This window comes from Paroedura picta, chromosome 4 (genome assembly GCF_049243985.1).
Source record: "Paroedura picta isolate Pp20150507F chromosome 4, Ppicta_v3.0, whole genome shotgun sequence".
In the NCBI taxonomy this organism is placed as follows: Eukaryota; Metazoa; Chordata; class Lepidosauria; order Squamata; family Gekkonidae; genus Paroedura; species Paroedura picta.
In genome coordinates, this window is record NC_135372.1 from 92368628 (window position 1) to 92396625 (window position 27998).

Consider the following 27998-nt stretch of genomic DNA (forward strand, 5'->3'; position numbering starts at 1 on the left):
TTTAAGTCCATTGACTTCAATAAATTTAAAAGGACATAATTCTCCTTAAGGTTGCATGAAGAGTTCCCTAAAATAACTGTGCCAACCTTAAGAAATATTGGAGCCCTAGCAATTGACTTACAAGGAAATGCTCAATACACAATTCACATTATTAATCAGGCAGACAATAACTATATCAATATTAAAGTGGCCCACCCAGCATCAAGCTAAATTATCTGCAGCCATAATAATGCTGAGGTTGTGTGCGGATGATGCATCAAATACTGGATTGGCTCTCAGTGAGGAAAAGCCTCTAATAGGGAGGGAACTACCCCACTGAGGGCCAATGGAGAGGCTTCCCTGCCCTCCTACTCAACTTCCTCAGTACCTCTTCCCGGGAGTGAGCAGGGTGTGCGAAGAGCTGGCTGCCCTCCAAGCAAGACGCCCATGGTAATTCTCCCTACTCTGCATCAGGCCATCTGGCCACCAGGGAGCAAGTGAAGCCAGATGTGCCGCCACATGCCTGGGTCACTACACTCCCAGGTCTCCTCACCGCTGTGGAGTGGGAGAGGCCACTGGCTGTGTTCCCATGAGGGCACAGGCTGAACCTGGTGACCCAACCCCTAAGGCTGGACTGCTGTGGAATGGAGGAGGTCGCTGGGTTGCCACACTCCAAGGCCTGGCCACTGCAGAGTGGGGAAGGCTGCCAGCTGCACGCTGCTGCGGGCACAACACCAGCTCTGGTGGATCGGGCCCCATGGCTAGACGACTGTAGAGCAGGGGAAGCTGGCAGCCACACGGGCCCATGTGGTGCGGCTTGCTGGGTGGGTCACTGTGCTCTGCAGGAGCCTTCCTTTCTGCCACCCTTTCAAAGCTAGTTTTCAAAATGGATTTTGATAGTAGTTACAGAGAAAAGGTGGTTATCAGAAAGTCCACTTTATTTACAATGGCTGCAGACAATGTACATGGTGGAATTGCTATTCTGGAACTGTTACTAATGGCTTGTGGTCTAAACCAATAAGGCACCAAATAACTACATCCTGCTAGGGTGGGAACAGCCTGAATGTCTGGAACCAGAGGACCCCCCCCCCATCCCGTTCCTACTGTTCATTCGTCTGTGTGATGTACCACCAGCTGTAAAACACAAAGCTAGCTAGAGCCAATGCCTCAGATTTGCTTGAGGCTCCACATCATTAACTGCCACAAGAGGATGCTTGGCCTCCTTTCTCAAAGCAATGAGGGGCACAGTCCCCCACAAAGTCCTTCTGCGCAAGCTCCACTGAAATGAGTGGCAGCTGTGCAAAAGCGTGGTGCTGCTCATGTGCAGCTCCTATTAATTTTAATGGAGCTTGCACAAGAAAACTTCCTAATGGATTACATTTTTCCTAGTATGGAGACAGGTAGGTAATCAAAGCTTTATCACCTACATTTTTGTATGCCTGGCTACTGTTTAGAGAAGTTTACAAGTGCGTGTGTATTGGGGGGCGGGGGCGACTTTATTGTCAGGACTGTGGAAATGGGCAAGGCACTTGTTTTTGTTTTAACCTATTATTCTTTGATTTCTGCAAGGGGGGGTGTCACCTACATCACCATTCGCTTTACCTTGCAGGTCAGTAACCGTGTGCAAATCTTCTTGGTTTCAGGGTTCATTACCCCACACTGCCTGTTTAGGTCACATTCTTTACCTGTGGAAATGAAAGGAAAACAGAATTCAGCACTCATGCCTTAGTGCAGCTCTTCTCAACAGGGCTTTCATGAAACCAGAGGGTTTCTTGACAGCCCAATACAGTCCCTGGTTGGATGGAAGTTAATTAATTTATGTATATAAATAAATGTATCTGGCCTCCTTAGAAGGCCAGATCCTGAAGATGAAACTCAAATACTTGAAGGAAGGACTCCCTGGAGAAGAGCCTAATGCTGGGAGCGATTGAGGGCAAAAGAAGAAGGGGATGACAGAGAATGAGGTGACTGGATGGAGTCACTGAAGCAGTTGTTGCAAACTTAAATGGACTCTGGGTAATGGTAGAGGACAGGAAGGCCTGCAGGATCATTGTTCATGGGGTCGCGATGGGTCGAACAGGACTTTGCACCTAACAACACCAACAACAGCAGCATGTATGTATATATGTTGGTTAAGGCTCGTTGCATGAGGTAGCAACTGCAGACCAGAGGTAAGTACTCCCATTTTAACTTAACTACTTTGGTGGGGGGGGGGCAGGGGGAGACAAAGTGGTTGATGCAGCGGAGTAGGTTGCTGAGCTGTTTCTGTCATTGGCGGGCGGGGGCAACAAAATACAATATCACATCCAGTGGGAGTGTCTGGGTGATGTCACTTCTGATGACATGTGACTTCCAGGAGTGTGACAGCGAGGTGTAGGTTGTTGTCATCACTTCTGGGGTTTCTCAAAACCTGAAGAATGTTTCAGGGTTTCTCAACAGTAGATAAGCTGGAAAAGGCTGCCTTAGTGCCTCAATTTCCTTAAAAAGTCAGCTCTTTCTCAAAAAATTCTAAATTTCAGTAAGTGCCAATTCTTGCTATCAGAACAACAGAAGCAATTTGCACTTTGGCAGATTTGGACATAGGCATATGATCTGATCTGTGTTTATATAGAGTTTAGACTAGGGATTCCCAAAGTGAGCAATTCGCCCACCTAGGGGGCAGTGGAAGGATCGGGGTGTGTGTGTGTGGGTGGGTGGAATCTTGGGACAGTAGGGGGGCAGCAGTCATACTCTTCCTGCTGTGGCTGCATTTTCCTAGTGAGACACATTCCAAGGTGGCTTGCCACATCCTGCCCCTGGGTAGTAACGACCCTGGACTTCCTTGGTCATCTCCCATCCCAGTGCTGACCAGGGCCAGCCTTGCTTAGCTTCCAGAATAGAACTACAGATTCAGAAGGTGGGCTGATCATATTCCTGCTAAACTCCTTCCCCTCCTAAGACTCTGTCCTTCCCAGGCTCCACCCCAGGGCTCCAGGAATTTCTTAACCCAGGGTTGGCAACCCTTCCCCAAAAGTCTCCATCTCTGGGAGGCTGGAAGAGCCTTCTCCTGCTTTGCTCCTGGCCATGGGATTTTTGCTTCTCTCTCTCTCTCTCTCTCTCTCTCTCTCTCTCTCTCTCTCTCTCCCTCTCCCTCTCCCTCTCTCCCCTCCCCCCTCACCGTCTGTCTTCCCCCCAATGAGGACCCAAAGTGGCTTTTAAAAACAACAACTACTAAGAAATTATATATTTTTTCATACTAAAGTATGGCTTCTACACAACAACCAAAAAATAAGTGTAAGTACTATACTGTGTTCTGAATTTATGGTAGACGTAATACCAGGAAAGAGATGTGTATTTGCATGAGGTGTGTGTGGGGGACACACTAGGGGTGTGGGCCTGGTAGCCAAGGGGGCGGTAGCCCAAAAAAGGGTGGGAACCACTGGTTTAGACTACAAATGGCTATCAAAGTTTTGGTGTTACTCTTCTTCTGGCCTACAAATGCAACCGGCTTACTGTGCAGAACAGGGAGGAAGTCAAGAACTTTAATCAGCATCTTCTCCATGTCACCAGTTGTGCTTCCTCTGGACTGTCTTGCTCCTTCAAGCTGAGACTCTCAAGCCAAGCCTTGTCCCTGCATTACCTTTAGCCATCTCCTTTGCCCCCAAATACAAAACCGGTCTCCCCCAGACCCTCTTCAGCCCATGCACAAACTTGATAAAGGTCTGCTTATATGACAGCAAGCCTTGACATGGTGGTTTGCAGGATCATTCTCAATTCCTCACTGACCAAGAGGCTTTCCTAGTGAGAAAGCTGGTGAAAACTGCTGGGAAATAATTACCAAAATTAGCGAGCTTTGTTTTGCCTCAGGCACTCGCCTCCTCTAACACACTGATTCAGGATTCTCACTCACAGGGGATACCAATCCTAAATGAGCCCAAAGACAATGAGATTGGTGCACCTCGCAAACCTTTGCCGTGGAGATATGCCATTTTAGACTGCACCTCAGACAAAAATCTGGGGATTGAACCTCCCCTTCTCTGACCTAAGGCCTTATTCTGAGAAATGGAGTGCCTGGCACTACACTGCTTGACCCCTACCCTCTCGGACAATGGCTTGGACCTGAAGGGTATTTGCACCCTCTTCTTTGTCCACGAGGGAGGCAGTTTTCCTCTGTACAGCATTTCTTCTTGGGCTAGGTGCTTTTTGGGTCACTGAAAGAGGCTGGCTTTGCACTAACAGAAGCTCCTGTCCTTCCTCCAGCAACCAAGCCAGCTTGGTGTAGTGGTTAGGAGTGTGGACTTCTAATCTGGTGAGCCGGGTTTGAGTCTGCGCTCCCCCACATGCAACCAGCTGGATGACCTTGGGCTTGCCACAGCACTGATAAAGCTGTTCCGACTGAGCATTAATATCAGGGCTCTCTCAGCCTCACCTCCCTCACAGGGTGTCTGTTGTGGGGAGAGGAAAGTGAAGGCCACTTCTGTTGTGGGGAGAGGAAGTAAGCCACTTAGTCACTCCTCCGGGTACAGAAAACTGGCATATAAGAACCAACTCTTCTTCTTCTATGCCATGTGCAGAAAGTATGAAACCAGGATTCATACTTATGATGCCAAACACTGGAGTGATATCCTTGTGAAGGAGAAACAAGCAACCAGCTCCTGTTTCTTCTCTATATTCCTCACTGCTTCCAGCCACAGGGAAGACAAGGAAGAGAACACTCACGTGGCACCTTCTTCAAAGACTTCACATGCTCCTTCTCCCCCAAGGTAGGAGTGTTATCCGACTTCCTGCTCAAGCCATCTACAGGCACAACGGAGCTGCCACCTGCCCTGGCTGGCACTACAGGTTCTTTTGGTGATGCTGCTAGAGAAGATTTGCCTACAGTCTCTTTTGAGCTGGCAGAAGACTGTCTGGAGATAGCAAAGTCAGAGGGCTTTGGGGAGGCCTTGATTCCATCTCCATCTGGCTTTGGAAGGCTGGAGATCTTCTCTAGGTTCACAACAGGCACAAACAAGCTGTGGAGAGAGAGGGAAGACCCATATACATCAGAAATACTGCAAAAGATTATGTCAGGAGTTCCCAGCCACAGCACCCAGGAGCTCTAGGGCTCTGTGAGAGCTCCCTGACCTTTCCCCTATATCCTGCATTAATGGACTCAGCCACAAACTATCCCTGGCATTGCTGTGAAAGCAGGGCAGTGTTTCCATTCTTGCATGGTTACTGCACCTGGGAAAGGGGGGTAAAGCTGGACCCTAAAAATTTTTACAGTCAGAGTAGTTCAGCAGTGGAATAGGCTGCCTAAGGAGGTGGTGAGCTCCCCCTCACTGGCAGTCTTCAAGCAAAGGCTGGATACACACTTTTCTTGGATGCTTTAGGATGCTTTGGGCTGATCCTGCATTGAGCAGGGTGTTGGACTAGATGGCCTGTATGGCCCCTTTCAATTCTATGATTCTTTGATTCTATAATCCTGCCTCAAGCCTCTACCTTTCTCTCCCCACCCAGTCCTCCTCAGGTGTAGCAGGGAAGCATGACCAGCTGAAATAACTTCCAGCTCCTCAAAGCCTGAAAAATATTTCAAGGGCTCGTCCATGGTCAAAAGGTTGAAAAAGGCTGAATTACGATCTCCCACTTTAGTTGATAAGGATGATGCTCCTGCATTGTTGGAACTACTGAATTCTGTTTCATCCAAGTGCCCTGGAGGCCTTGAAAAGGATGACAGTGTATTTGCAGGCTCCAGCAGAAAGACTCCTTTTATAACCTGGTGAGCAGAACTGGCCTGCTCCAAACAGGTAACAACGTCTATAGGAAAGACGTTGAGAAAGTTTCAAAACTGTGGCCTCAGCCAGCAAGCTAACAGAAAGGGAAGAATGAACAGGGAAAACAGGTAGGATACAGCTCCAATAATTAGTACATGTGAGGGAGCTATAACCCACAATACTTCTCTGGGCCAACAATAGAATGAACATACTCTATTAGTGGCCACAAACAGACAGTCTGACCTTTCTTGCAGCATTTAAAATAGGCTTGCTCTCAAGAGTAGCATCATCATGGTGATCTTAAACAGGTTACAGTTACCTCAGTTACAGGGTCTTGCCACTAATAATTTCATCTTAATTAAAATATCCAGCTTTTCCTATGATTTGGAGGGTCAAATAGAAAAAAGGTTACAGAAAGGCTAGGTCTTTTCTGTAGTGGTATCAAGCTCTTGACGCTAGCCAGACACTGAATGTACATGCTTCTAGAGGGCTTGCAAAGATGTTTTTATTTCCCTATACCCTTTAGAGTCCCTCCTCCACTGTGGAGTTTATTAGTTTATCAGAGTTTGTTTTTATCCCACATTTTTAAAGTGTTTTCTTGGTTTTATGGAAACTATTTCAAAATTATTGCATTTTTCTGTTTTTGCTGCTATTTTTATCCTTTTATCCTGTTGTTTTAGACAGACAAAACTATTAATATTGCATAACAGTGATTGTGCTTAACACTTTAAAATTGTTCAAAACCAATAGTCTCCTGATAACAGGGCCCACTTAGGTAATGACAAATAGGATTAAAATAAAAAATATAACCACAGTTATAAATTACTTAAAACCAAGCTTACAAGTAGGCTAGGTAGGGTTAAGTTTAGTAGCTGTATTTCCATATGGAAGCCACAGAGCAAAGTACAATATATCTGCAATTGCTAGAACCATGAGAAGATTCCCAAACCCACCACAAGAAACAGAAGATTACATTCTCCACACAACCAAAGCAGTCAGGATACAGTGAGATTCTTCCTACTTGACTGTGTAGGGTATCCTTAGCTCAACTCAGGGAGGTACATCATTAATTCAACCCCTGTCCTTACCAGAGGTTGTCCTTCGGCATCTTGTCTAGCCTCTCAGCTGGGTGCTGGGCTTGACCGAAGGAGCTCTGGGATTTCTCCCTCCAGGATTTGGAAGATCCATGACCTCCACTGGCAAGGGTTCGCCCATTGATCGTGTGGCATTTCTGCAAACTGGAAGAGGCCTGCATCCGATTATAAAGTTTGCTGAGGGGTCCATGCCGTCTCTCTGCATGACAAATAAAGATACAGTTATCTATCTATCTATCTATCTATCTATCTATCTATCTATCTATCTATCTATCTATCTATCTATCTATCTATCTATCTATCTATCTATCTATCTATCTATCTATCTATCTATCTATCTATCTATCTATCTATCTATCTATCTATCTATCTATTAGATTTCTAGTCCGTCTTCCTCCTTAGACTCAAGGCAGATTACAGGATAAAACCCCATAAACCCTCATAAAACCACACTCTTAAAGCCAAAAACCTCAGATGGCAGAAAAACCCTCCAATCCTCCGCACAGTTATCAAGAGGGTTGTCTGATGACATAATGTCAGCTGAGTGGGGCCCAGTGATCTTAAGAAACCCGACCTCAACCAAAGACCTGGCGGGAGAGCTCAGTTTTACAGGCCCTGTGAAACTTTGGCAGCTCCATCAGGGCCCTCAGCTCTCCTTTACCAGGTTGGGGCCAGGACTAAAAAGGCCCTAGCCTGGGTCGAGGCCAGGCATACTTCTCTAGAGCCAGGAACCACCAGCAGATTAGTACCTGCAGAGGGAAGGGCCCTGCGGGGGGCCTAAGCAGACAAGCAGTCCCTCAGGTAGACAGGGCCCAAGCCATGGATGGCCTTGAAGGTCAAAACCAAATCCTTGTACTTGATCCAGGCCAAGACTGGTAACCAATGCAGCTGTCTCATCACAGGCTGGACGTGGGTCCTCCAAGATGAACCAGTGAGGACCCTAGCAGCCACATTCTATATCAGCTGGAGTTTCCAGGTCAAGAACAAGGGTAGGCCAGAGTAGAGTGAGTTACCAATATAAGGTACCTACAGGTACCAATATAAGTCAGTCAGTGCATGGAATCTGTAAGGCAGCAATCTTATTCCAAATTATAGGAAATGTCCTGGAATGCAGTATTCAGTAGCACCACAATGACCAAGGGAGGTCTTCGACTACAATTCTATCTCCAACCCCAATTGCTTTGTTTCTATACATCCTGTCAGCCACAGAAGTTCTGTGACTTTTAAGTCTCCTTAAATATGGAAGTATCACCTATCACCTCCATTCTGATTAGTTTCTCTCCTCAAAAGCCAGATTGTGTTTCTAGAACAAAGCATGCCCGTCAAATAAAACCAATGAACACACACACACATTCAGAGTTGTGTATATGGTGTTCGAGTCCTAAAAGCCAAGGGATTATGGTTCAAATATTTTTGGAAACAGAATTCTAGATCTCTCATACTAAGTTTCATATGCAAAGCTTTGTGGGACAGCTGCTTGTGCCATGTTGTTGGCAGAGTCTGTAGTACCAGGCTCACTTTCTCCCCTTCCCAATTTCCATTAAAACTCTACTTGGTCACACCCAAAATGGAACTCTTAATCATATAATTCTACAATGCAAAACCACTTAAAAAAAGACAGTTTATAAAACTGTGCAGTATGGCACTCTGCAAAGATATTACAAAGAATATCTGCTGGGAACTATCCCAAAAGGTTGTTACCAGAAGACAGCAGAGGAGCCAATCTTTCATATGCCTGCTTCTCATTCATAAAGACCTTAACATGTGCATGGCCAGTTTTCAGAGCACTGGCGCTACAATCTATTTGCTCCTTGTGTTGTTACCCCCAGCAGCATAGATGTGTTACCTTCACACTATTCTATTCCCCATTCTGTCAAGACGTGAGTCACAAAGCCAAAGCATAGAGCACAAAAAAATTATACACCTGACTACCCACCCACTCACACCTGTGTGCCAAAAGGCAGCTTCCACAACGGTTCTAGCAAGGTACTCCCTTGGAAAGAATAGGATTTGCCCAAGGTGATTTGCTGAAACTATCCAAGTGTAGCTACCCTCCCTTCCTCTTGCTTCCAGTTTTGAAGGCACAGAAATGGACTTCATTAATCTGGGTGAAGTGGCTACTTTTTCCAAGTATTTGGATGGGAATAAATTACTTGCATATGGTTGCTAAAGAATGTTTCCTGCATTAGATTATTAGAAATGCATTTCAAGAATGCAGGTACAGAACAGACAGGAAGATGGCCAGGCACAGGGATCTTGGTAAGCACTGAATGGAAAGATAAGCATATGGGCAGGGGTGAGAGCCAGGTGCACTAGCCAAGTGAAGCTGTGGTTCTCTGTGTTCTCAGGAAATGTTCTCTTGCAGTTCTCTTCCAAAGATCCTTCAAGCAGAGGCTGCACTCAGTGGGAGTTTTTACATGCAAAGCATGTGATTCATCACTGAGCTATGGCCGCTTGAGATGCACATCACTGTAGTTCACGTGTGCCATCATTCACATGGAGCTTTTGCCATTTTTAGCTGCCTCTGACATTCATTCCCAAAACAGCAGCAGCAAACATAATACTGGAGGCAGCCCTAGCACAACCATGTTCTCCACCCCCCCCCCCCCCGCTTTGTCTCACAGGCTGTTGCCCTCCCAGCAGTTTCCTCACACACACACTGAGATGTGATTCAAGCAAAGAAGACCTTCCCCTGATATGCAGGAGAACAACAGAAAAGGGCCTTTCAAACAGGCACCACCCACTGGTAGGTGCCTGAGGCTGTAGCAAGCAGCACTAATCACAGCTCTCCCTGAGAGGCCACAGAAATTCAATTGGCATGCTTACCGCAGTGCTTCTGAAAGGCTTGAGGTTTGACCACTTGGCCACAGTGGTTACACACCACCAGGTAGAACTCATCATGAGCAGGGCAGTGACCAAAGATAGACATGTCTGAAAGGACAAGAGATGCGAGTGATAAGAGACCGCCCAGAGAGCTGCACGTCACCTTGTCAGTTCTTCAAGTCAAGAACACGCTTCAGTAACACTCATTTATTTTGCCCAAGACTAAATGAAAAGGCAAAATCTTTTCAGGCAATATATCTGTTTGTTTGTTTGTTTAAAAGGCACAGAATAGGGACACTGAGCTGAGAAGCACATGTTGCATGTCTAGCACGATTACAGAGGCAAGTCTCAGATTCTTGTTTTCGGCTTCTCATCCATAAACTGGGAATGCTATCTTTTCTGTCTTGCAAAAATGCAACATCAATAAGCAGTTGTAAAGTACATTGCTCATTTGAACAATATCAGCAGTCATTTTTACCAAGTTGGACTACTGGTCTATCTCTGCTCTGGCTACTACCTGAGCTCCTTCAGGCTGAGATGCTAAGGAACGAATCTTGGATCATATTTGATCTTCATGAATATGAAAGGAGTTCCCATATCTGAACCAGGAATTACTTGACTGGAAGTCCAGTGTTCTACTGCTGAGCTTGGCATTTAAAGAACTTCATAATATTTTGCACATTACTAAAATCAAGAGTTATTTCCACAAACTGCAAAAGGACAATGTAGCCTCCAACATGCAGGATAGGGTATTTCTGTCAGGACCCAAAACAGCCTTACATTCTAAGGGGAGGGAAAGCACCAGAACAATTGGTTATCCTTTTGTGATGGGACAGTCACACTCTGTCATAAGCTCTCTAACTGTGGCAGCAGGCAGCCCCACCTCCTCGCACAGCTGGGATGGCAGAAAAGGAAAACAAAGAGTCACAGACAAGCTGGGGAGGCATTGAAAAGGCCCAGGGCAGCAGGGCAGGGAAGGAGAGTTGCCAAAAAGGGGAGGGGGAGACTCCAGTCCTGCACAGACTAGCTGAGGGGTTCGCTGATTAGGGTGGGAGCAGCAAAGCAACAGCATGAGTACAGCCCACAGTGCAAGGCCTCTGGGTAAGAAGCAGAAAGGGGCGCCAAGGGAAGAGTTTTAGAACTCCAAACTGGATTTATGAAAAATCTAAACCACCCTCCAGTAATCCATGAAAGACTCCACTTCAGAATAACCTTGCAGAAGGGAACCATTTTTGTCTTTGATCTCAAATAGGATCCCTATCCATACCTCCGCCCTAACAAAAAATGGGATTTGCCCACAACCACAAAAAGAGAGAACTCTGGATCTCTTGACTGATGGTGGCCAAGCACACATTTCCCTTACCATGAACTTCAGACGCTGCAGTGAAGAATGTATGCCCTTATTCAAGTGTGTTTCCTGAAGGTGCACTCCGTATATATTTCTGTGGAAAGACTTTGTGAATATCTCTTACTTGCACTCAGTGCCTGACTAATCACTTGATGTTTGAGGTCAGGAAAGGTTAAAACTTGCTCAGGATCCCCGACCCTAAAGAGGTAAAACTGGCCTTGGGATTTTTTGGTCCTGGCCCCTGCCTGGTAGAACGCTCTCCCTAATGAGATCAGGGCCCTGCAGGACTTCAAACAGTTCCACAAGGCCTGCAAGTCAGAGATGTTCCACCAGGCCTACAATTAAGGCCAGGAAACAACATCAAGAAGCTGCTGGTCTCCCTGCCTGAGAATCCATCCAATCAACTGAACACTCTGAGCACTGGCTAGTCACCACACCGTAAGATTTTAAACTGTGAAGAGGAGGCAGCTTTTCAATAATTTTGAACTTAAATTTATAGATTGTATATGTATCTGTACTGATTGTTTTGATATCTAATGTTATCTGCCCTGAGCCAGCTAGGAAAGGGCAGAATATAACAATTATTATCATTATCACTATTAATTTACTTCTATGACAAAAAGGTATCAACGTTCTTCTTAGCCCACCTCTGCAACTGGTAACTTGGATCATTTGCATGGATCACCTCAAGCTGTTTCTCTGCACAAGTCTGAAGGATTCTTGGGGTGGATGAATCTTTGGGGCATAATGTGGTGGGAAGCTGATGATCCCATGGATCTTTCCAACAAAGGTCTGTGAAGACACCTTGTTCAGCTCTGAGCCATCTTGAATCTCTTGATAAATCCCATTAATTAAATCTCTAGTCTGTGGAAAGTCTGCCAGGAACTACACATCAAGCACCAGCCCTTAGTTCACAAATCTATTTATTGTCCATAAAATACTATAACATAATCAAGCCTGAGATTGGCAGACCTCCTCCATTATACCCCAAGATATGACCGGGCCCATGTCTAACTATTAGCTTCATTAAAGGAACATAACATTAATCCGAAAGAGGCGTGGCCATGAGACCAACAAAAGGACAACACCCACCTCTGCTCCCATCCACTGTGCATTAAAGCACAGACTGCCACTCTCAATGTCTGTTCTACGTAGTCTAGCTTCCCCGCCCCCAACTAATTTCAGAGCATGGGGAAAGCACAGCTTGTCATCTCAATGCTACAAACTGCTCTAGGACCACCACCCGGCATCACTATGGACTGGCAAGAGGCACAGCCGGCTCCTTTTCAGTAGTAATGAAAAGCTAGTTATGGTCTCTGTTCAGGATCCCCTGCTGTACATGAAATCCACTCTTTGCCACTCCAGACTGATGGATACAAAGCTCTCAGAGCTGCACAACTGCCACAAAAGCAGAGCAGTCAGTTCAAAGCAAGGGTTTCTACCACTTGAGTTGCATTTTCCGAAGCACAGCAAGAGGTGCAGTCCGTGTACTTACCTTCTTTAATGAGAGTCATTGCATCCAGTTTCTTGCTCCCATTCTTATTGTTCTCTTCCTGCTCAGACCCTAGTAGACAAACATTGTCCCAATCAGCAACACTAATAATCCTTGGCAGATTCATTGTCTACCAAAGTTACTAAGAAACCATGACATCTAGACGCATCAAGATTCATCATTTTCTCCCACTGCAGCCTGCTTCAAAGCAGGTTTACTCAAATACAGTTCTCTCTCAGTGAAATAAAACTTACTCCCCTAGTAAGGGCTGCAGCCTAAATAGGCTCCAAAAATCCTTGAGGCAGTGAAAGCTTCTGTCCTGGCTGCATGTCACACCTTCCATAAGTAGACCATAACAGCATGCCCAAAATGTCCAGAATTGATAAGATCCATCTGTTCACCACAATGAACAGAATAGTAACAGCAAGAAAGAACAAGAGAAGTAAATATGTAGACCAGGACAGAGGCTCCTCCTCTTAGAGCCCTCCAACAAAACCCCCCAAAACAACAACATACACAGCATATATATAACCTGCTGTTTAATACAAATTATCGTGATATCATTACGTTTCTGTTCCACCCTGCATTCAAAGTGGGGTGCATGGATTGTATTACAGAGAGTTAATCTATTTTATCATCACAACAACTCTGCCAGGGATGGCTACAGGTATTTAGGAAGAGGATGTATTGGAAGCCACCATCCCCCTTTCTCTTCTCCTTCATTTCGCAGCTCCCCTACTCCTCCCTCATAGGGGCTCTACACGAGGGAGCAGGGTGCCATTCTTCCCATCTTCCTTCAAGCATGTTGGCACAAGTGGAGCTAAAATGAAAGCAAAAGAATTATTGTTCTAGCCCCTACTGTTCTAGCCAGGTAGTCACCTCAGAAGGCCCTACAACATCAAGGGGATATCAAAGGCTGCCTCTCATCCCTGACAGGAGAAATGCATGGCAAAATCATGTATTTTGTTTTGCTGCTTTTAGTTGCTGTGGCTTTGATGGAATTAAAAAGGCATGCAAAAAAAGGCTCCCTGTAGAGCTCCTCCTACCAGAAAGAGGGGGGGGGGCTGAACCAGTCCTCTGTAATAGCACAGGGACCCCTGAGATTCTCTGTTTTGTAGTGGGAGAGTTACCAGCAGAATACAGTGATTCAGGATACAGGCCAAGTAGTAGTGATGGTGTGTTCTCAACTGGGCCATGGTCCTTGGAAGGTACTTTGAACCCTGCAAAGAGGAACTGGCTGAGAGAGAATGACTGGCCCAAGGTCACCCAGTGAACTTCAGGCATGAATTGGGAACACATTAGAAAGCCATTTTCATAGCTTTAGTGTTGCAGTCCTTAACAATGACAAGAGAATGAGGATCTGTAATAAACAACCCTCCTAATATGGCAGATATGGTTTTGCAAACATACTGTAGTGGACTTGCTGAATCTCATACTTTGCTGCCTGCTGCTTCAGCAGAATTGCTCTGCCAATCTGTATCAATCAAGAGGTGTTCGGAAGACAATGACAGACGCACACAGTTCCATCCACAGTCTGTTTTGCAAATCACAAAGATGTGGCCACAGGGTAAAAACAAGGCTTTTCTCAACTCTTGTTGAGAGTAACCACTTCAAAACTCGTCTTTTGTTTCATAGGGTTGTATTTACTTATTCAAGTCCACCAGCAATTATGTGTGCACGCCTGTACATTCACTCACACACAAGGGATAAGGCAGCTCGCTCGCTCTCTGATCCACCCATCGTCTGCCTCAGCTTTTCTGCTCTGCTAGTTGTCAACACAAAGCTTCTAAACAGAGGCCCCAAGATGGACTTCACAATGGAGCTGACCAATTCCAAGTTAAACCAAAACTACTCACTGTATTTTCAGCTCCTGAAACCAAACCCTTGCTGATGCCAAATTATCCGTGGTGTCATGATATAAAACCAGCGTGCCCTGGAAACATGTTAATATTTATAAGCTTTTCGTTACAGCAGCAACCTCTTCTTTCTTTGCTCCCTGTGAGTGTGTGTCTGTAAGCAAATGGCCAGAATAAGGTGGACAATAATGCGACCCCAAAATGTACACAAGAAATCAAACGTAGGGCTGTTGGTGCTAATCCCTGTACACCTGTGTCTTGTCGCTTAACTTGGGTATCTCTTTGTACCCCAGATGCCTACAAACTCCTTACAATGCATAGCAAAGGCTCCAAAAGGGGCCAATAAGGCACGAAGGGGATCATTTATGTGAGCAAGTAGCAGGGCTTGTCTCCAGAGTCCTAACTCTCCTGCTTTATCCATGACAAGATACTCCCTTTCATCTAATAGATTTCACACCACATGGTGCCCTCACAAAGACAAGATGTACCTGTTACGATACACCAACTGTTTCAGCATCAAAACACAAGGCAGAAATCCAAATAGCTGGTTCTCTATTTTCTTCTTTTTTGCATTGACACCTATAACAAGCATTAATTTCTCAGTAACCTAACAGGGAGGAAATGTCAAAGCACAACCAGTTGGGGGAAGGGATTAATCTGGAGCTAGGAAAGCTTTCCCCACCTTTGATATCTTTTAGAATTCTACATAGATAAACAACCAATAAATAAGACTAGCCATTTAGGCAGTAAGAGGAAGCTATGTGCAAAGGAAAATGTGCAGCCTCCTTCTAAATCCCTGAAAACACAGGAGTCATTATGCAAACTCTGCCGGAGCTGTAAGTAGATCAGGAAACATACGAAGCACTAACTATATCAAGTGCAAAAGGAAGATAATGGAGGGGGAAGGGAAAAGCTCAACAATACGAAAAGCATCACCAGGGACAGCTCCGTGAATCTCACCGCCCCTTCTGGAGTCTGCTGTCAGGCGGCACTCTAGAAAGTCCAACATTCCACGGAGGTATTCCTGGGTGATTTCAAGGATTCTTAGAACAATTGCAAGGGTCCAGCATTTACATCCACCATCTTCACCCACATCCACCCTCCCTCGGCAAATTAGTAACAGTGGATAAACGGCACAAGGGGACAACACAGAACGGCAAAGAAGGAGAATGGAGATGCTGAATCAAAACATAAGGAGCAGCTTCAAAAGAGGCAATAAGAAATTCTAAGCGAGGAGTATGGCTAGGTCAATAGTGCAGAGAGAGCATGGTATATAGGACAGAAGGGAAGGTGCAGGGAACACAGTAAGGCAGATGGATGGGCGGGGACCAGTTTCAGTGGCCTAAGCAAAGATTCCGAGGGAAACAGAGCAACTTCCAGAAGAGGAAATCCGACTGAGAAGCACAGATGGGGGAGTGGGTGCAGCAAAAGTGGATTACTGGAAATACTTCTATGGAACAGGCTGAGAAAACTGATGGGATTTAAAGATCAAGACCTGTGGGGAGTTGTAGGCAGCTGGAATGTCACAGGAAAAAATCTGAAATCTAGGGGGAGAATATTTCCAGAGATTCACAGAAGAACAAGGCCTACAAGTATCATGACTGTCTCAAAATAATGGAATGCTATTAGCATTGTTTACAGGGGATTGAAAAGTGGATATATGGAGATCAGACAGAAGAAAGTATGCTCAGGTGAAATGGAGACAAACAACATGGACTCAAGGATCACATGAGGTCAAAGCATAGGCATTAGGACTTCTGGTGAGACAACGAACAATAATGTATTTGGCATATATACAAATAAGACTTGCAGACACAAGGATGTCAAAGATCCGGTAAGTAATAGAGGATCCTTCTATAATAATAAGGGATCAAGTAGAGAAGAGAGTTAAAGAACACCACACGAACATATATAGACTCCCCCAGAGGCCAAGATCATAGCTATATTCAGGGCAGTCAGAGTATGTATCCTAGTGTCACTAGGCTCGGAAAGGGCGATCCAGCTAGTGGGCTCAAGAGAGGCTAAGGAACATGATGTAGCACCAGGAGAAGGAAGAATCATCTGGCAGGGAGCAGAACACGGCGGCGCTAGGACCCGGCGGCTCCTTTGTTTGGGGCGGCGGGGTGAAGGGGGGGAGAGCGAGGGAAGCAGCTCGACGGCGGCGGCAGTACAAGCGGCGACGGAGTGTCCCCTGCTTCTCCCCGCCACTTCCCTCCGCCTACGAGGCAGCGAGTGGGTCAGGCGCGCTCACCTGTCTCGGCAGCGGGCGGCCCAGCTCTCTCCACCCAAGCGCTCCAGCTCTGCCCCGCGAAGTCATCGAGATTCGGCAGCCGCCGATCCACAGCAGCCATTGCTGCTGCTACCGCCGCCGCGCGTCCACGCACCGCCATCACCGCACGAGAACGCGCAGCCCACCCCGCCGGCGGCAACCCCTCGCGCAGGCGCGACTTGTGCCGGACGACATGGGAAATGTAGTCCTTTGCACCAGCGGCACTTGGGTTCCGCGCATGTCACAGCGAGTGCGAAAGTGACCTGTTCCAGCCGCGCTTCCCGTCTGGTTTAGTAGTAACAATATTACGGAGGAAAACTTTTGTGATTTGTTTTTAAATTTTATTTATGTATACGTCGGATTTTTTCTCTATGGGGACTCAAAGTGGCTCTCCTCCATTTTATCCTCACAACAACCCTGTGAGGTAGATTAGGCCGAGAGTAGGTGACTGGGCTAAGGTCACCCAGCAGCATCCCATGGCAGGGTGGGGAGTCAAGATCCCAATATGGCATTTGCCACTACACTGCACTGGCTCTCTATTGGAAATCCCTTCTGTATCTCACATTGTTGAAGATCCTAATATGTTTTCCAGTTAAGGATCTTTGAGATTACCACAGGGCCACAGTTTCATCTAGTTCACAAAATTAAGATACTAATCTTAAAGGGTGACCCACAACGTATTTATCGTCTCAGAATTACATCAGGTATCCACAATATGGTTCCCCTAAAGGAAGTGGCATCATAGTATCATAGAGGCTAGGAGAAACAGAGCCATAGAGTGACATGGCATCCTTCTGTCCCCAAATCCCACTGCCTGACACTCAGGAATTTCCCCAGCTAGAGTAGGCAATACACATGCCCCAGCAGCACAGTATGCCCACTTCCTGTAGCCCACTCAGTAATGTACAGCTGCTTTCTACATGTACTTGTTGTTAAGTCTGTTTTTAATGGTGTTTAAGTAAGCATGCCGTTCTAGAACTTCAAGTTATTTCTTCCTGTGCAGCAAAAGAAGGAAGCAGGAATGCTGGCCAGTAGCAAGAAGATTGGGAGTGATAGGGGAGGGCAAAAAAGCCACCACTGCTTGTTCCCAAGCCCTAGTATTTTATCTGTCCTAGTGTTGACACACTGGCTTGTTAAATCAAAAACAAAATGTCTTTTATGGCAGTTAAAAGCTAATAGATACACAGTACAATATTAAACAGATCTGCCTCCTAAGTATATTAAAGGGACGTAAGGTGGCATGGTAGATCTTGTCAGATCTTAGAAGCTAAGCCATGTCAGTACTTGGAAGGGAAACCTCCGAGGCCAACTTGGCAGAGGAAGGCAATGGCAAATGACCTCTGCTTCTCACTTGCTTTGAATGTCCCTTGCCGAGATCACCCTAAGTTGGCTGTGACATGGTCCTTTACAAACACACACATCGAGGAGTGTTTAGGATTGTATTCCTGGTGCCCTGAAGGCATTTCTGAACTCTAGCTGTATACACACATTGTTGGATTCTGTGCTATCATTCTGCTGTAATCATTCACATCTGCATTTCCTGTGTGAACAAGACAATTCAGTTGTGGATAATTGCTATAATGAAACTATAGTACAATAAGGGAGGGCGGTATATAAATGTGATAAATAAACAATATCCAACAATGTACAGATACTATTTATTCAGCACTTTCAGTGTTCAATTTATATTGAATATGTTCAATATAGAATTGTAGAATTAAGATAACCTCCATCTACAAAGGCAGCAAACCTCTCAAAAGTAGTGTTAGGAGACAGCAGCAGGACAGAACCCTGGACTTTGTTCTGTGTTTGGCCTCCAGTGGTAACTGGTTGGTCAGTGTCTGAAACTGGGCAGGATACCAGATTTGATAGACCACTGGTGTGATCTAGAAGGGTACCTTTTATATTTGTAATTCTGTTGCACCTTAAAGAATAACCCATTTAATCTGACAAGGTGGATTCTGGTCTAAGAACGTGTATGCTACGATAAATATGTTAGGTGTTACAAGACTTATTTTGGTTGCAGTACATTAATATGGCTACCCCCTGTCTTTATCTTGTTGCAGCCCTATAAGGTAGGTCAGCAGAGATGAGGGACAGGCAAGAGTGGCTTACCACTTGATGCCTTCAACAAGTGTCTCTTGGCTCAAAGCTCATCACCTCCTGCCTTAGATACCAGTATAGCCCACAAAAATGTATACAAGAAAGTTGCTAAAGGTGAAAGAAGGTGACACAAGACTTCCAAGTGAGTGGGGATTTCTCAGATATGTTACATATATGAAGCCCCCACACCCTTGATACAGTATTCTGCTGCCATCAGTGCTACACAGTGCTTGCTAGTGTAAAAAAAATCACAGTACCGCAAAATAGCATTTAGTGTGAACCGCCTCTTGTGCTAGGTGTACAGAGATCTTGCGATGATCTGAGATAAACACATTTATAACCCCGTCCCAAGTACAGGGAGCTTACTTCCAGCATAAATTATGTGGGATTGTAGCCAGAGAGTCTGCCAGGTAAGAAATTCATGTGCCGGAACTGCTGCCTCTCCTTGGCCTAATGCCTGGGGGAAGCTCTATAGGGAAATGGCGCAAGCATTCCTGAGCACATCATACCAACTCAGCCAGCCTGGAGCTTCTGCCACAGTGACAGAAAGCTCCCTTGGGTTTCAAAAGCATTGCAAGCTGGGGGGGGGGGGCTGTCTATCCTGGAAAGCTGCTTGCTGCTCCACACCCCCTCCCACCACCACGTGTAGATCAATATCTTGTGTGCCAGCCAGCATCCTCCCGTCCAGCCTGTACAATGAATTCATCCATCACTTTGCTCTTTTCCTAATGAATATTTTCTCCCCTGTAAGGGCTGTTGCTAAAGTCTCTGAACGGCAATATTTCTCCTTCAAGACGTCACTCCCTTTAGCGGCTTAATATCAGCAATTATTCCTATGTCTTCTAAAGTAAAGTCTTCCCCAAAGCCCACAATTATCGTACCCCTTTCCAAGCCCTTTTTAAAAGGGGGTGCCTCTTGAGAAAGGATTACAAATCCAGCTACTCTCAAAACCCCATGTGAAATTTCAAGATTGCAGTACATGGAGGTGTTTCCTGTTCAAATGCCCTGGGTGGATTACCCATCCAAGGAGCCATTTTACAGGGAATCTCTGGTTCCCTATCTTGCTTAATGAAGAATGTGTAGCTCTGTGCTCTCCATTACTGCATGAAATTCCCTGAAGACAATGCCGGTCAGTAGTGAGACTGTAGCTTTTCACACACAGGTGAAATTTGTGCTAAGACTGTTGTAACCTGCCTTCTTAAAGTAAAAAGGCTACCCCACAGGATACTCAGCAAACACCAACCACCAGAAAACCACAAACTCCTCAATCCATATGGTATGCAACAACAATTGATGTTTTGGGGAATCCAACATCTCAACACCTGTCTGAGCTGTGAATTTAGAAAAAGGGTACTTTATGTTAGAGATAAAGATGACTAAGGGAGCATATGCTGCAGAATTTCTAATTGATGCATGATGTGGAAAAAATGTTCACCTTTTACAGTACCATAACTAAAGGTCATGCATTGAAATTGATTGGCAGCAGATTCAAGGCAGTCAAAAGGTAGTACTCCTTCCAACTATAATTTGATTGCTGTGATTAGACAAATTTTTGGAGGTTTAGCAAACACTATTTTGTTACTTCAGTTTCTGATAGTTGTTCAGTTTGCCTTTTGAAATATCAACAGATTTCATTCACCACTGTCATCCTACAGTCTCTTAAAATAGACTACACTTTAAGCCAGGTCGCAAAAACAAATGACAGATATGCCACCTTGTTTCAGTATTTAAAAACTCATTTGGTAATGTTTTAGCTGTTACCCTATATTTGAGGAGCCAGGAAAAGAGAGTTGCAAAAGCATGCAAGATTTCACAAAGCTAGATTTTTTTAAAAATGAAAACAACCTCAAATACTTGCAATGAATATGATGGCAATTCATCACCATATAATACCTGATAATAAATGTTGCGTCTTAGTTGCCCCACTCTCCAATCCTGCTGTCTTTCTCTCCCTTTGCTCCTTTTGTTTTTCTCCTTTATGAAGAAGAGGGCACAATTTTGGGATGTTCTGAACTATGTATTATAAAACCAAAACAGTAAAAAAAACACCAAGTAAAAACAAAAACAGAATATCCTTCACAGAATCAAGGTCCGTGAATGTAGGCAACTGTCATTTTTTTTAATGCACTGATCCCATTCACATCCATCCCTTCTTCTACAGGGCTCAAGATGCCAATAACGCATCTATGTCTTTTGAAGCACAGAAGGACATAGCTTCAGAGGCCATAGCTACTTACACAGTGGAAAGTGTTTGGCCCCTTTCATGCAGTTAGTTGTTTAAACAGAGGCCTAATAATGGCCCATCAAAATATTTATTACAGTAATAGAATCAAGCCAACTTACAAGACAACACTTAGATAGTTTTTGTTTTGTTCTTTGTCCCTTCTTCTCCTGGATGTGGTATGCAGGGGAGAATACGGTTAGTAAAACTCTTTACAGTTCTGAGAGTTATATAGTACACCTTTTTTAAAAAAGCTCAAGTGCTCATGATGTTGCTACCAAAGGGTCAAGTAATACTGGCTCTTGTTAACCCTAATAGTTCTTGAGACCAAAGAGGCCAATTCTCAAACAGTAAACCCAGCCTGAAGCAGCACAATTTGTTAAACTGACTGTGGGACTTGGAACAGGCAAACCTGGGCTTAGGTCCCAGCTCAGTTACAAGGCAGTTAAATAGACTTCGGCATTATCACCAGCTCAGCTTTAGTTCCCAAATGGGAATAAAGTATAATCAATATCAAAAAAGCATCTCTTTGTGTCTGTGCCACTGGGACTCTATGTGTACTGACTGAATTAGTGTTTTGCTTGATGCTCTTGGCACCCCACACAAAAATTAGTTTGGGAAGAAAGATCTCATGCCTCCCTGTAAAGCTGCATGAGGTACAGAATGTAGTAGACACAATAGACCTCAATCACAGAAATCTATTAATGTCACAAGCAAGCATCCATGAAGTCCTGCAGAAGCCTGAAAATATTAATTTAGCAAAACACAGGGATGCTTCTAGTCCTCATTATACAGAATGACTTAAGATGATTATGGTACTTGCTGACAGCTCATAAATCAGAGGCAAACTTCTGGAAGCCAATATAGCCCATTTATTTAATCTACAAATCTCACTACCAATCACTACCCTGACTCCTGTTCACACAGAAACACATGGATCAGGGTGACCAAAGTTCAAACCCCCTACTCAGGGATCATTAAGTCATCTTGGACTATGTTTATGCCCTCCCAACCCCATTCACCTCAATTGGTTGTTGAATAGAAAAACAGAGATAGTCCCAGCTCTTAAATAGCACCTGTCCTTAGGGAGGACAGGATACTAACACACACAACTACAGATCTCTTACTTGTTCCTTACTTAGATAAACTTCTAGCAGTTTTGTACATATACTTGAGGATGGGTCTGGGTTGGCTACTACAGTGCTCTTTCCCACCATAACTTGCAGCAGGGAAAGGCTCAGGTGAAATATGGGAAATTATTTACTTGCAGCAATGGGAGCTACTCCCCCTTATCTACTACTGAAGTACTATTCTAGTGATAATTTCATATAAGGAGGACTGATTTAAATCAAGGGAATCCAAAATTATATAAAGCACAATTTATATTACTAAGTTAAAAAAATTAAAATCATTTATGCAAATCAAGTTTTCCATTTTAAAATCCATATATTTCTTGAACAAGCATGCATACTAACTGGTTGCTATAAGAATTAAAATATAATGACCGCGAAGTAGGGCCTTTTTAAAACCTGGGAACATAATATTTCACCACAGAATTGTCTGCTTAAAGTGGAGGCAGAAAAAAGCTTTAACCCTTTTTTCTTTTGCTGCCTTCCTCTAAGTCTCCTCGACAAAGCGGCCACTTACCACACAAGCTGTAAAGTTTTACTTAGAGTGGTAAAGATGGCTTAATAAAGATACAAAGGTTAAGAGTTAATATTGTCCTTCTTCCCCATGTCCTTTCTTTCAAATCACAGCACCAGTCACTGTGTTTTGTAAGAATTTAAGGACAGCTGATCTATGTATGCGTCGTTCTGTCTTAAGAGATGAATTTCTGCTCAGCTCTGTACACTAGGCAAGACCACTTGTGTAGAGACTGAGGCTGCCATTCTAAGCATGCTCATTCAGAGGCAAGTTCCATAGAACAAAGTGGGGCTTACATGTCAGGGAGCATGTTTAAGTTTGGTCTTCCAACTAGTGCCCAAAATTTTCCAGAAATTATATAGCTGTTTTGCAATGAGATGCAAAGTTACTGTCCATGTTTTTCAGTGGGAATTGACAAATATAACTTGAAATGTAGCCTACTACAAAGCTCAGTGTATTGATACACAAATAAGATGGTCCAAATGAACTCAACAGATGATCCTTCTGAGATACTGGATGGCATCTCCTGGGTCCTAATACGTGCAATTTGCTGGTCTCTGGTTCCAGCAGAAAGCTCACAAGAATCTATATGACACATGACTTACTGCAACATTTATCATGCTAAATCCTTGGTAGTCAGATTTTTTCTATGCTTCTCTTTTTTAATAGAAAGAAGCATTTCACTCATGCGTTTCAAGACATTGTTCAATGCATGCTTTCACATGGTTTTTGTATTTACATTTAGTTTTCTTTTAATACCAGGACTTTTTCTTAACAGCTGTGTGGTATAACTGAAATAAACATCAAAATATTTCAAAAACAAAAACCAACTTTTATCCACACCAGGGAAAAAAGAATCTCAATTTAAGTCAACAGAGCAGCAAAAGGAACTAAGTAAACTCCAGATAGATTCAGGTGGGCAGCCCTGTTGGCCTGAAGCAGCAGAACAAAGTTGGAGGGCAGTGGCACCTTTAAGTCCAACAAAGCTTTACTCAAGGTATGAGCTTTCATGTGTATGCACATTTCATCAGAGAATGTGCTTGCACACAAAAACATATTCCTTAAATAAAATTGGACTCAAACTTTGTTCTATGTAAACTGCAATCAACATCTTGTCTAACCAATTTAATTCTTAAGGGGAACAGCACATTTTCCCTTCCCAATGCATACATACATACACACACAAAAATTCCCAAAGCTTTTAAGTTCCAAAAATGCATTGGACATTGCAGAGAAAAGGAAGAAGCATTGCTAATTATGGGCACTATTTAACAGGATTCCCTGCCAGTCACTGAAATTCATGCACTATTGCAATTATGCTAGTTACACACCCGGGTGTTTGTCCTGTTAGGTATTCCATTGTACTGTTTGGTGTATTATGCAGATGTACAGGATTGGTTTCATTGGACACTAAGGCAGGACAAAAAGTGAATGTGTACACCACAGGCAGGGACATGTTTACGATATCACCCCTCCACAAACTAGGGCGTCTCATCTGTACGCAACCTCAGTGCATCAGAAAATATCCCTCCAACAGAGATAAAAACACGTTTACCATTCACACTTTTACCGGATGGGCCAGGAGCCACGCACCAAAGAGGAGGTCCCGTTTGCGGGCTCCCTGCTAAATAGGCACTAGCGCCCCCCCGTCACCTGGCCTATTCATGACCAGGTAAGCCAGGTGCCTGTGTAGAGGCGAGGGAAGACGGGTGGGGGAAGGGGGAGAACCCAGTGGCACCCAGACCTTGTGGCCATCTTCAGCCTCCTCATTGACAATGGCCTGCGGGCCATCTAGCAGCCATATCTGTGGATGATTCAGTAGGAATTGCAGTTGGAGAACTGTGCTTGATGATGTTATGATGGGGTAGCCAGAACAGCAGTGCAGTCTTTAGGAAGGCACCTACATTTTATTAACTGGGCTGGAAAGCGATTGCACTTGATACAGTAGGTAAGTGCAAAGTAAGCCTGCCCAAACCCATCTCTCTCTCAAAGCATCCTCTTCAGGTACTTATTAGAAGACATCCCAATAAGCACCTGAAAAAACATAAGCGCATCAGTAGCCACAGATTCCACATGGAGCACTTACACATCACTCTGCACACTAAGCACATCATGGGTACAAGGCTTGGGCCCTCCCCTACAGAATAACTTCATAACATACAGGAAAACATACAGCTAGTAAAAGCCAAGGCTGGCCCTTGCCTCTCTTTTAGGATATTGGTTCTGCTGGTCCCCAGTCACCTGCCTGAAGTCAGTGACATATGGGGTCGCCATCACAAAGGAGGTTGTGGCAGCAGCAAAACTACCCTCATGCAGCTTGAAGTCTGAAAGTATTAGTCATGCAGGATTACTGTGGTTTCACTGCAGTCTTGTGTATCTAAGAAGAAAACCTACAAGGGTGTGATGCATTTGGCACCTGTTGCTCGCTCAGCTGCACACAACAGCCTGCTCTGTGATCTGCACATGAGAAATGCCAACTTACTATGATACCAAACTATATGTTACTTGTCTCATTTCCTGAACATACAAGGACACTCAAACTCACACAAACATGAGCCATGTGCAAAGTCATTTACAGATCTTGCAGCACAGTCAATGGCATGCAGTTACTGTTTTCACAAATCATAACTTCTAACTGGATCATATCCACTCCCCAATGTATTCTATTTCTACTCCCAGTTTACGTACATAATGTCAAGTTTTGGAGAAGCACTGCCCAGCAGTTTTGAGTGCACAATTTAATTGTAAAGGCCATAGCTTCAGCTGGTATTAAATGGCAGTATTCAATTTTGTGACTGATTTAGACTAACTGAAAACCTTGGATAAATCTTTTAAGTTTTTAGAAAATATTCCCATAAGATACAGAAAAAGAAATCAGACATTTTATATGGGATGAAAGATTCATGTCTCTTAAGTACAGAAGACATGGAAAGCTGACTTATTCTCTCAAGCGTCCATAATGTCTGTACTATGAAGTACTGCGAGAAAGATTCTAGAAAGGGAAGTGACAGAACATGCTATGATGTGTGGCTTCCTAAACATCCAATCAATGGCCAAAAACATGGGTTTTAAAAATGATCAGGAAAGTCATCCTTAAAGACTATTAAATCGGAAGCTTTAGGGAAAACTAACTCTTATTGGCTAGTTTTCTTGTTGTATTGAACCAGGTGTTAGTTGCAGGAAGCTGGATGCTGCGGCCCATCAGGGTAACTGCATGCTTTAAGGACTGTGGCTTCACTATTCAGATACCACAAGAATCCATGTTCTGCGATACAGAGGTAGGAGTGATGAAAATACTCAAGTTAGGAATGAGGAGGGGGAAAAGGTATAAAGGGCATCTGGGCTTAACATAGAGGTCCCAGAACTAATGAAGCACCATTAATATTTCCCCTTCAGTGAAAGAGAATTCCTCTCCCCTGGCATGGATATGAGGAAGAGAAAGACCAAGTCCCAAGTCCAAACAAGGTCTGATAAGTTTAATAGAGCAGACAGATGCCCCCATCCCATTGCATCTCACCCGCAAAAAATACTAGTTTTCTCCACCCAAGATCAGAGGTATGAGAACATGGGGATTTAAGGATTTTTGAAGCCCTAGATGATTAGTTTACGCACATAGATATTAGGAAATGAAAACAAAGAGGTTTAAGAAGTGGCTTGGGATCAAACTCCAGCCAGTGGCATGAACCACAGAGAGAAGAAAATGATAGACAACCTACTCAATAACTTTCCTAATATCCATAATACCAAAGTGTTTCTCATTGATAATACTAATGATTTAAAAGGCACAGGCACAGAATATATTTTCCTAAACTTGTGCTGTGGTGGTCCCATCATCTTCCACAGGCACATGGAGGGATCTCAATTTCTTTTAAAAAATATCCCTTTGTTTACTTGAGGGCCAGAGATGCATTAAGCATTAGTCAGGATTCCCTGAAAGTTCTACTGCCAGATCTCTGCTGTCACAGTGAACCTTTAAGTGGCTGAGGGTAGGTGACAGTGGCATTCAGTAACAAACAATAAACAACAGAAAAATAGGGCTCAGGAGCTCATGTTAATAAGAGGGCCAGTCCTGACATATTATCCAGAAAGACTGTCACCAATATAAAAAGTAGCATGTTTCTCAACTAGGAAATAAATGCCCTAGGTCTCTTGAGCCCCAAGATTTATAATCAACTATTCTGGAAGCTGAGCATACAGCTCTAGCTTTGGATACCCAAGAAGGACCACTGGTTGTGCTATATTTAATATAAGCTCCAGAAAATACTGAAACGCATTTCTGTGACTGGCATCAGAGGGGTGACAAAAAACACCGAAGATATAGCTTCCACATAGTGAAGGGATCTGCCATCACTACATGCATAAAGCACAGCATAGGGAAAGAGTCGCCAGCAGCTGCTGCCTAGGTTAATATAATAATAATTGCTGGCCATCATGTTACAGCAGACTCATGGTGACCCCAGGATCAGGACCATGGAGACTTCAAGGCAAGAGATAAGCACAGGGAGGTTTTGCCAAGGTCTTTCTTTGCATTAGCAAGCCTTGTCATCCTTGGAGCTAGCACCTGTGGCTCAACATGAACAGAACATACACCTGTGTGTGACGAGAAAACAGCCGCAAGATCTTTGCCCACTAGGGGATCTAGCCTTTTGCTGGCAAAAGGTGTTAGATATTAATCCAAGGAAGCAGAGACACATTCAACACATTCACATGTCACAATGCAATGGACAGAAACACCACACCTTTCTTCCCACAATCATACTGAATGTAAAAATATTCCCTCTGTTTTCTCCCTTCTTTTGCTGCTAAGTCAAGTGCATATTGTTTTTGTTTTTTTATTATGTCAAAGGAGTGCTTGCTGTTGAAAGTACCGAAATTATCCAGGGTCTGAAGCACTAGTGTCTCCGCTCTCCCTATGGCCCTTAGTCTCCCTGCTTAGCTAGTTTTCTTTAAGATCATCAAAAACAGCTGTGAAGAAACAAATGTCACACAGCTTAGGACTTATGGCCAGTTACGATGAACAATAATGTATGTTTATAAAAAAAAAGATTAAGCCCAAATGAAATAAAAGTTTTGTTGCAACCATGTCCAGTCTTGGGGACCACAAGAAGGCCTCCGATTGGAGTCAGAGGAAGGCATCCCATAACAGTCACAGAGGGAGGCCTGCATGACTACTGGACAGCAGCAAAGATGAGCAGAGCAGGCACATTCCCAACACTGCTGTGAAAAGAGATGAACATGTATATAAGAGAAGGCACTGTCTGTTCTTGGTGGATAAGAGGAGGCTTCAGGAGCAAGGGGCTGGGTTCCTTATTGCTTATCAACCGCTCCTTGTTCAGCAGAGCTTTCCTTGTTGGTGGCCTGTGCGTGCCAAGGGGTTTCTTTAAAGACAAACCAACAGTTTCCAGCCCATAGTATAAAGTTGACAAAACCGAACAGC

General features: G+C 44.3%; 2 protein-coding genes across 15 annotated transcripts in view; both read right to left on the bottom strand.

Annotated features, from left to right (window-relative positions):
• ATXN7L2 (ataxin 7 like 2) overlaps positions 1 to 21170 on the bottom strand; it is a 32840-nt gene extending 11670 nt beyond the window's left edge. For 3 of the 12 annotated variants that reach the window (XM_077334210.1, XM_077334209.1, XM_077334208.1), the window contains exons 1-6: positions 16576 to 20550; positions 12472 to 12540; positions 9632 to 9736; positions 6800 to 7004; positions 4678 to 4970; positions 1582 to 1664 (exon numbers count right to left, since the gene is read on the bottom strand). In XM_077334210.1, coding sequence (XP_077190325.1) covers positions 1582 to 1664; positions 4678 to 4970; positions 6800 to 7004; positions 9632 to 9736; positions 12472 to 12540; positions 16576 to 16714 — 894 coding nt within the window. In that variant the 5' untranslated portion in view covers positions 16715 to 20550. Of the gene's footprint in view, positions 1 to 1581; positions 1665 to 4677; positions 4971 to 6799; positions 7005 to 9631; positions 9737 to 10991; positions 11071 to 12471; positions 12541 to 14324; positions 14479 to 16575; positions 20551 to 20589; positions 20729 to 21039 lie in introns of those variants that run through there. The other 9 variants (XM_077334217.1, XM_077334214.1, XM_077334218.1 and 6 more) reach the window with 9 other exon arrangements.
• A 1173-nt stretch (positions 21171 to 22343) lies between these two features.
• The window catches only part of SYPL2 (synaptophysin like 2), a 37491-nt gene continuing 31836 nt past the window's right edge, over positions 22344 to 27998 (bottom strand). For all 3 annotated transcript variants that reach the window (XM_077334223.1, XM_077334220.1, XM_077334221.1), the window contains one exon: positions 22344 to 27997. In XM_077334223.1, the coding sequence (XP_077190338.1) occupies positions 27869 to 27997 (129 nt within the window). In that variant the 3' untranslated portion in view covers positions 22344 to 27868. The remainder of the gene's footprint in view (position 27998) is intronic.